General features: G+C 45.0%; 1 protein-coding gene across 1 annotated transcript in view; it reads left to right on the plus strand.

Moving 5' to 3' along the window:
* hydin (HYDIN axonemal central pair apparatus protein) overlaps positions 1-12,496 on the plus strand; it is a 129,932-nt gene that overhangs the window by 12,059 nt on the left and 105,377 nt on the right. Inside the window, 4 exon segments of the mRNA XM_034141588.1 lie at positions 1,723-1,842; positions 2,301-2,435; positions 10,032-10,231; positions 10,441-10,565. Of these exon segments, the coding sequence (XP_033997479.1) occupies positions 1,723-1,842; positions 2,301-2,435; positions 10,032-10,231; positions 10,441-10,565 (580 nt within the window).

The raw sequence follows: 12,496 nt of genomic DNA on the forward strand, positions 1-12,496 counted from the left end.
TGTAAGCTGTTACATTTGACTTTGCTTTCCTGTTTTATTATGAAAACTTTACTGTACCATGAGAGCTTTTTATTGTACACCTTAGCACCGATTACCATACTTGGTTTAAACGGAGTCAGACGTTAGGTCTTAATGGGCTGAACGAATATTTACATTTCAATAGATATGTCTAATTAAAAGAATGGATATGGGTGACTTATTGGATGGATGGATCAGAGGGAAAAAAAGACCAGGAAAAAAAGACACCATCATTCAAACCTCTCATTATATCATCATTAATCCCCTGCATACAGAGTTTGTGCTGTCTGCTAAGGTCATTTACACCAAAGCTGCTCCCTCTTAGTCAGCAGACACTAATTGATGGGCAAAGGGCATCCAATGTGACTGAATGCTCTGTACTTTTAAAGAGCTAAATGTCATCAAAAGTTTGTGAAATGTCTATGAAATTTAAAAAACGCCCCCTCATCATAATTAGGATGACCTATTTTTGCATCTCAACCCTGTTCCAATTTTTTGTTGACTTGTCCAATATGCAAATTAAATGTTCAGTAACCCCCACTGTGGGCAACTGCAGGTTATAAGCAGGAATAATGACCTGCAGGATATATTTAGGTCATCCTTAAGGCCCCGAAATAGCACAGCTTCAATATAGAACCGTATTATTTTCACTTTATGACTAACATTGATGCAAGGATAAATGAGAATGGCTTAGTTTAACTTATGAAATATTTGTTAAAGGAATAGTTAAACATTTTTGGAAACACGCTTTTCCCCTTCTTTGATGAGAAGATCGATTTTACTCTCATGTCCATCAATACAAAACTGGAGCCATTAGCCAGTTAGCTTTAGGTACCATAAGGACCGGAAACAGCTAGCCTAGCGCTGCCCAAAAGATAACAAAATCCCCACTACCAGCATGTCTAAGGTTCACCAATTAAAATATATCTTTAAAATGACAGCTTACAGGGGGTCATGTACCACATTAACAATCAGCTTCATCATGTCTTTGAGTCTTTATTCTAAGCAAAGCCAACCAGATGGTGTCTGTAGACTACAAATAAGCATTATAGATTCTGAAATGTCAATTAGATTAAAATGTACCAACAACATTCTTTCATATAGTGCTATTAATCAATCTGGATCGTTTAAATGTGAGTTTTGGAAGGTGTGTTGGAGATTTCTGCCTTTTAAAACGCTCAAAATGCTGATAAAAATACATTTCAAAACTCAAAGCAATGCCTCTTTTCACATGACCCGATTACTCGAGATAACCCACAGACATTATTTGTTTCATGTAGGAGCTATTTCTTTTAACCAAATGTTCTTCAGTTAAGATGTATTTTGACATTTTTGGGTGAACTATCCCTTAAAAATAACCTGGATATAATGTTTGTTTTACTATGTAGAATAGATCATATCTGGCTTTCTTTAATAACGTAAAATTAAATGCTTCATATGCGTCCAAACGGGATTACATATGCAAATGTACCACATTTAACATACTAAATACATGAAGTTGGTAATAAATGTCTTGGAAATAAATGTACCCATATACAAGAAGTCACAGGAAATCATTGACTGTGTGTAATTTGGGTGTGTGTCACCTCAAAAGCAATAAGAAAAACAATCGCCTTTTAGAGATACATACTGTAAGACACGGATGGCTGTATATATGTTGTGTTTTTTTAACGACAACGTTTTGTTTTACTGTTTTTGTTTTAGTTGTCCGTAGTGGGTATGAATCAGCCACTTTTCCAGCCCCATCCATCTGAACTGGTCTTCCAGAACTTCACTCCTGGACAAACCTACACACTACCTCTACGTCTCTACAACAAAGACAATGTGGGTGAATGGGTGATTATTACGTAAATAGTTACACTCACAACAGGGCTACTGAGCTGATATTTCAGTGAAATGGAACAACAGAAACAGACAGCATGGACCATAGCAGGAGAAAAAGGCTACAGTATCTGCGCTTGTGTGTGTTTGTATGTGGGTTTGTGTGTTACCAAATGATTGGAAAAGGTCACAGGGGATTGCAAAAGATTTATCGCTGCAATTTGTACAAGACACCATCCAGTAATGAATAAATCATCACTTGTGTATCTGTGTGTGTGTGTGTGTGTGTGTGTGTGTGTGTGTGTGTGTGTGTGTGTGTGTGTGTGTGTGTGTGTGTGTGTGTGTGTGTGTGTGTGTGTGTGTGTGTGTGTGTGTGTGTGTGTGTACCTGGATCTGTGTTTGTTGCAGTGTGGCGTTCGCAGTTTTTTGAAACTTTTTTGTCATGTTTCTTTTCTGTCAAGGTTTCACGTAAAGTGAAGCTGGAGCGTCAGGACTCAGACTTTTTCCATGTGGCCGGACCAGAGGATGCTGGCAGCCGGGTCGCACCAGGACTCGCCGCTTCTTTCACTGTCTCCTTCACCCCGCAGGAGAACAAGGTACTGCAGACAGAGGGGAGTTTGACAATTAAAAAAATAAGTGAGGGGTAATATGCAGCAAGTCATTAAAGAGAAAAGAACCCCAACTTACCCTGAAGGATACTTACTGAATAGATCAACAATTTTACTATCAATATTGACTTTAAAGGATTTTATTGTTTTAACAGTGATACTATTTCTTCCGCTAAGACACAATAATCTGTTCTACTGCAAAGCAACTACTGTAACTGCAGCAACATTAACCTAACTTAAATTGCCAGTAGCTCTGATTGAGGTTTTCTGCCCTGTAACTGTCCAAATCAGTTTTTACTGTCTTTTCCAATAACCCGTCTTTAAACATTGCCAGAGTCCATACCGTGTTCCCGTTAGTGTTTACTCGCGTCTGTCTTCTTCTTCTGATTTCTCTTTCTTTCTTGTCTTTTAACGTCTCACCTTGTCTTACACTGTTTTCTTGTTCTTTCTCTATTTCTCCTTTTTTGTTTGTGGGGAAAAAATCAGAATCGAGTATTCAACTAAGCCGTGTTAATAATCATAAACACAGGGCTGGGACAAAATATCATCCCTGGCATTTTGCCCACCAAAAACTTGGCAACTTGAAGGTCACCAGTTCAAGGCTCCTAACACTAGGATGGGTCAAATGCAGAGAAACCATTTTACATAGTACCTGTACTATGTAATGACAATACAAGTGAAAAAAAAAAGGAGGAGAGGGAGAGTCGCTGCCAGCAAGTCCAACAGGCTGACAAATACTGCCTCCCTTGCGTTTTGTCTTATCCATTTTGGCACTTGCGTTGCACTGTTTAATGAAGGCACTGAGCCTGAAGGGGGGGACAGGTTGAAAGATAGGATTGGGCAAGGACCAGGGCAGTCAGACAAAATAAAAAAGTAAACAGTTGTGTTGTCCAAAAAGCACTATGGCCCCCAGGGAAAAAGCTTGGTTTGCCAGATGGTCTGCCCACCCCTGCCTATAGGGAAGAAAATATAGTTGTAAATTGAGAGCTATAGTACTCCAAATTAGCACTCCTACTGAAGGCAAAAGTACATAGATTAATCAGATCATCAAAAATAAATCAAAGTTTGTACAATAAATTGGAAACCCTTACAATACATATTTGTATGCACACTGTGGAAATGGTTGAAATGGTCAAGGGTCAAAGATCAGGCATTAAGTTGCACTAGCACATCCTTTTGTTGACACTTTTGCTGATGCTATCGGAGGAAGTGAAAACTGAGAAACAAAGGTCAACATTGAATAAATCAACATTTATATTGAAGGTTAAATTATTCCTCATGTGTGTCATGGTTGTTTACATTTGTAAGCTTTGCTAGCAGCGTGACTCTTGGGATGGCATAAACGGTCTTTCAGGCAGTAAGTGAACAGACGAAATATACTAGTGTCATGGATCTTCTAAAAAATCTTTGGTATCTTTTGGTAAAAAATGGTATGGACATTTCATGGTCCCCACAGATGAAATGAATCCTAAGAACATCAAGGATCCAATTACTTATCTTGGCTCTACCATGAGATGAACATCATTTAAATCTCTCGCCTTCTCAAAATCTATATCAGAACCTTTGGATAGATTGTTGCAAAATTTGGTTCAGACATTCTTCATCCATGAGGATGCACCATAATAACTTCTGTCCTTTGATTATGCATTTAGGTATCATTTAATTACCATAACATCTGGTCTACATTGACATTTAGTCAAATACTTTGGTTGGATCAAGTACTTGCAAAACTAGAAGTTGGAAGGGCACTCCGAGAGCACAGACCTCAGCCGGCCTTATCTCTCAATGTTACCAAAAGTGGAGAATAATGTGTGTGTTCCGCCTAGGGTGACCAGGTGTCCCGCTTTGCGCAGAACTGTACAGCATTCTTATCATTTGTCCCACACATTTAGCCGATGTCCTCCACTTGATTGACAGTCACCCATTTAAAACTTTGCTTTTATCCAAAGGTGTTTAGAAAACAAAAGAGGGCTATCACGATTAGCTGTGTCAGATGTCAATCATCAACAGAGAAATCTATTTACTTATGGGTGTAGCCGGTGGACGGCGTTTCCCAGACAGTTTTTGTGAGATTAGCCAGAATTATTTTTCAATTGTGCATGGAGGTGAACAGCGACGCTTCCCTAAAACTCACAAAAAACGCCTGACCCATAAAGAAAATATGGATCTATGGATATATTCTTTCTGGAACTAAAAGAGCTATACCAAACAGAAGAGGTAACAGCCGCTGATTTAATAAACGTTTACCACACTGTGCAGCAATCGGTCTCACAGATCAGCAGACTGTAAGCTAGCTCTGGTCAGACTCGGAGATCGCAAAAGAATATGAGAATATTTACAGATATATTTCATTCCTTCACTTGCATAGTTTGTGCGAATAATTAAACCATAGTAAAGCGTTGTAATTAATATTTATAAGCTAATAGTTTCAATATAAATGCTTATTTGTAAGGGTAAGATAGACATTTATATTTAAATCTAAACTAGCTCTTACAGTAGCAACGGAGTCACATGTCCCGCATTGTCCCGCACAGACATACTCTTTGTCCCACATGTGGCTTGTTGGCACCTGGTCACCCTGGTTCCGCCCTGTTATTTGGATCCACTCAAAAATGTAATGGGTTATTCATGGCCACTGCTTTATGAAAATCGGCATATCGTTTAATTGTGCTGAAAGGCAGACATATGAGACAGGAAACCTTTCATCCTTGTCGTAGCCCCAACTGTGCTTTGTGTTTAATGCTAAATAGCATGCTAAACCATTAAACTATGATGGGGAATAAGGTATACCATTATACATTACATAATGACTCTGACCCTTTGCTTTTCTTCCACTTTATGTCCATCTTCAGCTGTGGTGTATGAGCCCCCAGAAAATATAAAAAAAATGCTAAAAACAATGCTTAATCTAATTCATTAAAAAAGGCAGTGGGTGTAAGTGTGTGTTTGTTCTTGTTTCACAAAAAGTAAGGCAATTTGTGTTTGGTAGATGATTTCTATGTTGTAACAATGCTTTTTGGCAATACATCTCATACCGTTGGAAAGCCTGTTTTCTTACCTTTCCAATGGTACCACATTTGTGAGGAACAAGCATTTGTGGGATGAGCGGCAGAGCTGAGTATGTGGGGTGGGCCCATGACAAATGTGGCAAATATCCTCTGCCAATGCCAAACAGCAGCCACTCTCCGGACTCGTACTGCAGCCAGGTGCCTCAACATGTGGAGGAACATTATGTTCAGAGCACTGGAACCTCAACATGTGGAGGAACATTATGTTCAGAGCACTGGAACCTCAACATGTGGAGGAACATTATGTTCAGAGCACTGGAACCTCAACATGTGGAGGAACATTATGTTCAGAGTCCAGCTTCTGCCTACGGCACATGGATCGTAGGGTCACAGTGTGGAGAAGACGCAGAGAATGCTTTGCTGATTGCTGCACCGATAGAGTAGGAGTGGAGAGGATGGCCTGCAGTCCTGACCTCAACCCCATTGAACCACATTTTGGGATCAACTGTCCATGCCAGAGTGATCAACACAACCACGTTGGCTGACTTGGGACAAATGCTGGTTGAAGAATGGGATGCCATCCCACAGCAGAGTGTGAGCAGGCTGTAAGGATGCGTGGAAGGGTAGGACCCAAATGCAGACTATCAGAAAAGGTAAACGGTCTCGAAACAAAAACGAGCTTTATTCTAAAGCTGAACAATAGCATGGCATGAAACACATAGGTTCTATAGAAAACTGACCGTGACCAACATGGTGGGAGACAGGAGAAACAAACATGACTGACATGGAGGAAGACAGGAAAAACCAACAATGAACCGACAAGGCACACAGGGGAAGACAAGACTAAATACAGAGAGGGGTAATCACAAGACAAGACACAGCTGGGGTAAGGGAGGCAGAAACACAAGGGCAACAGGTGAACACAATCAGACAATCAGACACACCAGGGAAACTAACGACAGGAAGGCAAACACAGGAAGAAGGAACAGAGAAGACACAAGGAGGAAAACATTTCAAAACAAAACAGGAAACCAGAGACAGAAAAAGACAAGACAAAACACAACACAGACAGATCGTGACATAACCCCCCCCTCAAGGGACGGATCCCAGACGTCCCAAAAAACATAGTCTAACACTTCCAAAAGGGTGGGTGGTGGGGGTCCGGAGGACGGGCCCGAAAGGGGTCCCGGGCGGACGACCCGGGGGCAAGGCAGAGTCCAAAAAGGGGCGACGGCCACAGCGGGCGAACTCAGGGGGCCGGGCATGAGAGCAAAGGCAGCGGCTCTCAGGGGACCGGGCTCGAGGGCGAAGGCAGCGGCTGGAAGAATCAGGAGGCCGAGCCCGAGGGCGAAGACCGCGGCTGGAGAACTCAGGAGGCCGGGCTCGAGGGCGAAGACTGCGGCACTCAGGGGGCCGGGCTCGAGGGCGAACCAGAAGGCGGCGACGAGACAGCTCCGGAGGACGGGCAGGAAGGCGCCAACGGGACAACTCCGGAGGACGGGCAGGAAGGCGCCGACTGGACAGCTCCGGAGGACGGGCAGGAAGGCGCCGACGGGACAGCTCCGGAGGCCGGGCAGGAAGGCGCCGACGGGACAGCTCCGGAGGCCGGGCAGGAAGGCGCCGACGGGACAGCTCCGGAGGCCGGGCAGGAAGGCGCCGACGGGACAGCTCCGGAGGACGGGCAGGAAGGCGCCGACGGGACAGCTCCGGAGGCCGGGCAGGAAGGCGCCGACGGGACAGCTCCGGAGGACGGGCAGGAAGGCGCCGACGGGACAGCTCCGGAGGACGAGCAGGAACCAGTATCGGCCGGACAGGAACCGGAGCCGACCGGACAGGCGCAGACGGGACCCCAAACAAGACCTGGGCTGGTGTCAATGGGACCCCGGATGTAGCAAGGGCTGGTGTCGACTGGACCCCCAACGGAACAGGACACAGAGTTGGCAGGACCCCCGGCGGGACAGGTGTCGGCGGGACCCCCAACAGAACAGGATCTGGTGTTGGCAGGAAACCTGGCGGAGCAGTTGTCGGCGGGACCCCCAACGGGACAGGACATGGGGTTGGCAGGACCCACAGCGGAACAGGTGTCGGCAGGACCTCCAACGATACTGGACGTGGAGTTGGCAGGACCCTCGGCAGGAGAGTAGTCGGCGGGACCTCCAACAGCACTGGACATAGGGTTGGCAGGACCCCCGGCAGAAGAGTAGTCGGCGGGACCTCCAACGGCACAGGACATAGGGTTGGCAAGACCCCCGGCAGGAGAGTAGTCGGCGGGACCTCCAACAGCACTGGACATAGGGTTGGCAGGACCCCCGGCAGAAGAGTAGTCGGCGGGACCTCCAACGGCACAGGACATAGGGTTGGCAAGACCCCCGGCAGGAGAGTAGTCGGCGGGACCTCCAACAGCACTGGACATAGGGTTGGCAGGACCCCCGGCAGAAGAGTAGTCGGCGGGACCTCCACAGCACTGGACATAGGGTTGGCAGGACCCCCGGCAGAAGAGTAGTCGGCGGGACCTCCAACGGCACAGGACATAGGGTTGGCAAGACCCCCGGCAGGAGAGTAGTCGGCGGTACCTCCAACAGCACTGGACATAGGGTTGGCAGGACCCCCGGCAGAAGAGTAGTCGGCGGGACCTCCAACGGCACAGGACATAGGGTTGGCAGGACCCCCGGCAGAAGAGTAGTCGGCGGGACCCCCAATGGGACAGGACATGGAGTTGGCAAGACCCCCGGCAGGAGAGTAGTCGGCGGGACCTCCAACGGCACAGGACATAGGGTAGGCGTCGGCCGTAGAGCCAACAGGAGACGAGCCAAGGACTGCTGGCTTTCAACTAAGGCTCGCATCGTCTGCTCATGTTGGCCCAGAAGATTTCCCTGATGGGAAATGGCGTGCTGGACCGGAACAGAGGCCGGAACCATGGCTGCTGGGGCCAGAACTGGGGCTGGAACCATGGCTGTATGGGCCGGTTCTGGAGCAGGCACCCTGGCTGCTGGGCACGGAACCGGAACACGGAACCATGGCTGTGTGGGATGGTACTGGAGCACGGTACCATGACTGTGTGGGGCGGTACTGGTGCACGGAACCATGACTGTGTGGGCCGGTACTGGAGCAGGCACCCTGGCTGCTGGGCATGGAACCATGGCTGCTGGGGCCTGCACTGGAGCCCAAAGCATGGCTTCTGGGGCTCGGGCTGCTAGCCTGGACTTGCGACTCCTCTTATGAGCTTCTTGGAGGCTCCGTGGACCTCCAAAAGCCAGACGAGTGCCCGAGAACGGCTCCTGGACAGGAGCAGGAAATGGGGACGGAACCATGGCTGCTGGGGCTGGAACCATGGCTGCTGGGGCCACGGCTTGAATCCTGGCCTTGCGTCTCTTTGAGGTCTTTTGGAGGCTCCGTGGACCTCCAAACGCCAGGCGGGATCCAAAAAAAGGATCAGAGAATGGAGACTGGCACTCAGGGCTACGCGAAAAAACTCTGAGAAATTCAGGCAACGAGCTCCTCAGCCATGGCACATTATCCACCTCCATTTGTGCTCTTTTCAGGACAGCCTCTTTCTCCCTGCTAGTCGAGGTTCCACTCCACACAGTATAAAGACATCGAAGGGAGTAATCCAGAGAAAGCAATTCAGCATCAAAATCAAAAACATAATCCGCTGGGTCCATAACTGGTCGGTTCATTCTGTAAGGATGCGTGGAAGGGTAGGACCCAAATGCAGACTATCAGAAAAGGTAAACGGTCTCGAAACAAAAACGAGCTTTATTCTAAAGCTGAACAATAGCATGGCATGAAACACATAGGTTCTATAGAAAACTGACCGTGACCAACATGGTGGGAGACAGGAGAAACAAACATGACTGACATGGAGGAAGACAGGAAAAACCAACAATGAACCGACAAGGCACACAGGGGAAGACAAGACTAAATACAGAGAGGGGTAATCACAAGACAAGACACAGCTGGGGTAAGGGAGGCAGAAACACAAGGGCAACAGGTGAACACAATCAGACAATCAGACACACCAGGGAAACTAACGACAGGAAGGCAAACACAGGAAGAAGGAACAGAGAAGACACAAGGAGGAAAACATTTCAAAACAAAACAGGAAACCAGAGACAGAAAAAGACAAGACAAAACACAACACAGACAGATCGTGACACAGGCTGGTGACCAGCATGAGGAGGAGAGGCTGTTGTGGCTGTGTTTGATTCTTCCACACGCTATGAGGCTGCCTGTTAAATGAATCAATTGTTAATAAATCAATTGTTGCCAATATGTCTTTATTCATGAGACTTCAATCATCCAACCCACCAAACAACACTAAACTAGAGTCAGCAGCAACACAATGAGATTTGTCATTTTTCATGGGCGCACCCCACATACTTAGCTCTGCTGCTCATCCCACAAATGTTCCTCATAAATGTGGTACCATTGGAAAGGTAAGAAAACAGGCTCTCCAACGGTATTAAAAAAAAGCATTGTTACAACATAGAAATCATCTAACAAACACAAATTGCCTTACTTTTTGTGTTAAGTTTGTATGGATCTCTTGATAGTTGAACACTTTTTCTTCATCTAGGACTACCACCACAGACTGGTTTGTGTGACGGAGAGGGAGCGGTTTGAGGTACCAATACTTGCCATCGGGCCACGTGGCATTCTTGATTTTCGCGATGAGCTCCATTTACCCATCTGTACCGTGAAAGCCTCCACAGAGAGGACTCACCTGGTCCGCAACATAGGAAATGCTGTGGCCAAGTTCAATCTAGACACAAAGAGGTGAGAGTCAGTACAGGATAGGATTAAGTCTACGATAAAAATAAAGCACTTTTTTGACATTAAAACATGTAAACATGTCACAGTAGAGGCACAAAATACAATTATGAAATCTGATAATTAGCATAATAGGCCCCTTTAAGTCTTATCTGTCATGCCTTTACTTCTGTTTGTTTTCCCACTTTTTCAAATAACTTTCTATTCCTTTCCAGCCCTTTCTCTGTGACGCCCCCCTGTGGGACTCTTGATGTAGGCGAGAGCATGCAGGTGACTGTGACCTTTAACCCCATGACCACAGGAGACCACAGCCAGGACCTGCATCTGCACTACCACACAGGTAAGACAAATATTAATAATACAAAACTACAAAACTTTAGGAAAACTAGGGCTACAACTAACTGGAAGACGTTATGACCTCAGCATCTGATAAAGCAGCTAGTGTCCATCGTACAGTACCATCATTTATTTCCCAGAGCTGTTTTCAAATATAAATAGCTCTCCTAATTAGCATATGCAGATTATCTTAATAATAAGAATGACCTTGTTGCAGAGTCATCAGCTGTTTTTCCTTCCACTGAAGCATTTCTCACAAACTAAATTCTGGTATGGAATAAATGCCACCATAGAAGAGAGTTTTCAGATGTTCACTCTTATTTTTCCAAATGTGTTTCTCAATCTCTCCCCTCTTGTGAATTACTGTGTTTATTCAGCTTCGTAAAATCTTGACTATTTTATCAATGAAACGTTTTTCTTTTGTAACACACTGATATTAAACATGAAAAACAAAATTCCAACTATGTAAGAAGCGCAGCCCCAACAAAGTTCACTGGCTCATTATATCTGTTACAGCGGGACCCACACATGCACGCACGTACACACGCATCAAAAACGCACAAAGATTTTTCTGCAAAAATCTTACATTATCAGCAGCGTCAAATGAAGTGGAACTAAAAGGATGAACGTGTCTACTGTAATCACTGAGGTAAACACCATAATGAGATTCTCTTTCTGCAGCAATGGTGACCCTGAAGGAGAACGGGACTGCTAAACAGACACACACACACACACACACACACACACACACACACACACACACACACACACACACACACACACACACACACACACACACACACACACACACACACACACACACACACACACACACACACACACACACACACACACACACACACACACACACACACTCAGAACAACACTTACTGTAGTTATCCTTAGTCTACCTCAGGGTTTGAAGATAATGATTGGCAGACAGACGTTTACTTTGGTCAGACAAGAGGCCACTGTTTCATTCTGTGCTTCACTGTCAATATTATTGAGAGTGTGTATTTCACTGTGTCTTCATCACGTATGCAGCCCTTATCTGGGTTTCCCATAGCAGCCAGGCACAGATAGATTCCCCAAGCTGGTCCAATTAACTGTGCATTGTCTCCTCTCTAATTGTCTTCTATTTGCTGCTTAATTTAAACCCACATGTGTGTTCAACTGCTCATATGAGAAAGTCTGGTTTTGGATTCAAGAAGTATTCTTGAACCTTGGATGTAGCAGATGAGTAGATACTATCAAGGTACTCTTGAGCTTGTGTTGATATGTGTATGTGTCCACTGGGGAAGATGAAGGTGACATAAATAATGGTAATGAGAGAAGAATCTAAACCATCTTTAGGGAATTGGGCTGTAAACATGGTGGCGATGCCTCTCCTCTCTTCTCCTCTGCAGCTCTTATTTCTTCTCAAATTACCTTAAATGGGCTTACTGCTATTTCTGTATCTCTGGTTGTATCTGCACACTAAAGTGTTGGATTTGGAAATTGGCGCAGATGTGATCATATTTTGCAAATCACTTGTCCAAGCTTAATTATTTGCATTCTGAATCACATAAAACAGGTGACTAGCACTGCCTATACATGTACACCAGTGTGACTGACAGTAAACTGCCATGCCAGTTTAGGTATATCTGTTATCATAAAGATTTTGCATTTCCCTGGAAACAAATCACAACCTTTTGTACAAACTGCACTTTATTTAAGTGTATTTTGTTTTTGTTTCTTGCTGTAGGGACTCACCTCAGCTCAGTGGAGTAAACTACTGAATTATTCATCCTCTGTTTTTTTATTCATTATTAATTTTATTAAATGTGACTGCATTACTTAGTAAAGCTTTGTTTATGTAATGTTGCTGTTTAAGCCTTCCAACACCTTTTTTTTTTAGAAATGTGCTAAATTGTGATAATCTTATTAGAAGTTTTT

The sequence above is a fragment of the Trematomus bernacchii genome, unplaced genomic scaffold (genome assembly GCF_902827165.1).
Source record: "Trematomus bernacchii unplaced genomic scaffold, fTreBer1.1, whole genome shotgun sequence".
In the NCBI taxonomy this organism is placed as follows: domain Eukaryota; kingdom Metazoa; phylum Chordata; class Actinopteri; order Perciformes; family Nototheniidae; genus Trematomus; species Trematomus bernacchii.